At 52.5% G+C, this 2,500-nt stretch overlaps 1 protein-coding gene across 2 annotated transcripts in view; it reads right to left on the bottom strand.

Annotated features, from left to right (window-relative positions):
* LOC125296332 (protein shisa-8) overlaps positions 1 to 2,500 on the bottom strand; it is a 75,178-nt gene that overhangs the window by 71,401 nt on the left and 1,277 nt on the right. For both annotated transcript variants that reach the window (XM_048246203.1, XM_048246204.1), the window contains exons 2-3: positions 2,144 to 2,223; positions 510 to 2,000 (exon numbers count right to left, since the gene is read on the bottom strand). In XM_048246203.1, coding sequence (XP_048102160.1) covers positions 510 to 1,093 — 584 coding nt within the window. In that variant the 5' untranslated portion in view covers positions 1,094 to 2,000; positions 2,144 to 2,223. The remainder of the gene's footprint in view (positions 1 to 509; positions 2,001 to 2,143; positions 2,224 to 2,500) is intronic.

Genomic DNA, 2,500 nt, shown 5'->3' with positions numbered 1-2,500 from the left:
TCGGTCCTGTGCTAGCTGACGTTGCTCACACTCTCAATAGAACATTCTTTTGCCCCTCCTCCTCTATTCTCTCTCTCTCCTCTCTCTCTCTCTCATTCACCCCCCCCCCCCCTGTTCTAGATCAAGCATGGCAGCACTCCAACTTTCTGTCAATAATCCACGCTAAAATATTGCCATCACACACCCTGATCGTAGACTCTCCATTGTGGGTATGCAAAAAAAACGAACACACACACACACACACACACAGCCCAGCGGCTGCAGCTCTGCAGAAAGGGAGACCTCAGCACTTTCCACTCAATCCCAAATGCCATCGCAATTCATTCTAATAGTGCCATATAAAAGCCCAGGTTAAACTCCCCTGCCCAGCACACCCTGGTACCAGCACCAGAGGCCCAGCCTCTCTCACTCTCACTCTCTCTCTCTCTCTCTCACTCTCTCTCACTCTCACTCTCTCTCTCTCACTCACTCTCTCTCTCGCTCTCTCTCACTCTCTCTCTCCCCTTTACCTGGAGTTGGGCATGTCCTGCTGTCTCCCTTGGCTCTTCTCCAGCCCCACCTTGGTGAAGATGCCCACCAGTACCATGATGGCCACCACGCCGCAGATGATGTAGACGATCATGTGGGTGCTGTCGCGCTCCGGCTCCTCTTGGGCCTCGGTGACGGGCGCCACCGGCTTGCCGGTGTTGGCCCATACGGGCGTGTCGTAGTTGGAGCAGGCCAACTGGTCCAGCCCCTGGACCTTGCTGGAGCAGCAGTAGCGGTAAAAGCAGGAGCCGCAACAGAACTGGTAGACACCGGCGTTGCAGTTGAACGGTGGGTCCCACTGGCCCATGACATCGTAGTAGCCCAGGCAGTTGCCGCCCATGGGCAGGATGGGCTTGGGCTCAGACGCCACGCTCGGCACGGCGATGCTTGGTGTGGCCAACGTCACCTCCGGTGATGACTCGGAGGGCGGTGCCGTTTGATTGGCCGTGGCGGCTGCCGACGACGCCTGGGCGTCCACAGTCCACGAGCCGCCATTCGGGCCCAGGCAGCCAGACCCAAGGACCAGAGCCAGACCCAGGCAGGCGAGCACGACGTGGGCAGCCATGACTCAAAGTGCCCGCTCTGCCACAGCCCCCTTGGGCACCCCAACAACTAGGCTTGATGTAGTTTACACCCAAATATCAACAGCCAAGGTAGGTATTTTTCACCGGCTCGCGTGTAGATGAGAAACAACAACAGTAACAGCAACAATGTGTGTGTATGTGTGTGTGTGTGTGTATGTGTGTGTGTGGAAGAGGGCTCACACTATGTATTTAGTTTCAAAGACTTTCAATGACAAAGAAGAGGGAGTATTCTCAGTTTCAGTGTCTTGGAGACATGGGAGGATTCACGCACTGCCAGTTTAGTGCTTTAGAGCAAGCAAGTCCTCAAGGAGGAGGACAGGAGGAGGAGGAGGAGGTGTGTGTGCAGCATGCGAGCAAGCTGAAGCAGGAGCCTCAGCTCAGTCCTTCACTGAGCCTCCTTCAGGAGCGCATCCCCAGATGATTCTCTCGCTCCTTTAATTAAACATGTCTGCCGTTGTCAGGCGAACGCACTGCCAAAAAGAGAAGTGCTCTGAAAAATCCCGCTCCCTGGAGCGTCTCCAGTTCGCGGGGAGTCACCTGAGAGGCAGAGCACCCTGCGGAATTCTCATGAATATTCCAGAATTTTCTTACGGGCACAACAGATCCAGTATGAGCCGGCCGACTTGGGACCCTGAAGAACTGAAGACGGATTTGAGCGTTGGCACACTTATCCCTGTTGAGTTGTCTCCTAGCGAAGACATCTCAGGTGGATAACCATCCCACCAAACACTGGTTTGGTGCTCAGACAGAAGAGATCCAAAGCACTGTGATGGCATAATCCACTGGACATGATTCCTTTCCCGCTGACTCGTTGTTTTTCCTTCCAGAAGCTTCCGAATGCTCCCGTCTGCCCATACATAGTGTTCTATAGTTTTCCCCTTTAGTTACCTGGCGAGTCAGAAGAGAGTAATGGGTGTTACTTTTTTATTGTCTGTTTTTCATCCGCTTTGTTGATTTTACTCTGCAGTTCAGAAAAAAAATGTCATTGGCTATAAGGTTTGAGTAAAGCTTGTTGCTTCAAGAGCTCTTACCTGTTGAGGCTGTGTTCAGTTGTTCTCATGAAGAGAATGGACATTTGTAAACAGGCTCCTGAGGTCAAGATCCAACATTCCTAAGGGAAAATGAAATCCCATTTTAAAACAAAGCATTCCCAAGTCAAAACGGCAAAACTGAAATGTTGCGCAAAACCTCCATACAGGCAGGGACACAGAGAGCCCTTGGTCTGGTGAGGGGCTCCAGAAGCGGAGAGAGAGAGGGAGAGAGAGAGAGAGAGAGAGAGGGAGAGAGAGAGAGAGAAAAAGAGATGCTCTGGCTAGCCCAGAGGAAGACTAGACTCTTACAGTGACACTGGGTTTGCTTTTTAAAGCCACCCCTGTTGACAGAACCGT

This window comes from Alosa alosa, chromosome 6 (assembly GCF_017589495.1).
Source record: "Alosa alosa isolate M-15738 ecotype Scorff River chromosome 6, AALO_Geno_1.1, whole genome shotgun sequence".
Lineage (NCBI taxonomy): Eukaryota > Metazoa > Chordata > Actinopteri > Clupeiformes > Clupeidae > Alosa > Alosa alosa.
Note: the sequence above shows the minus strand (reverse complement) of the source record. Positions and strands in the feature narration are given on the sequence as shown.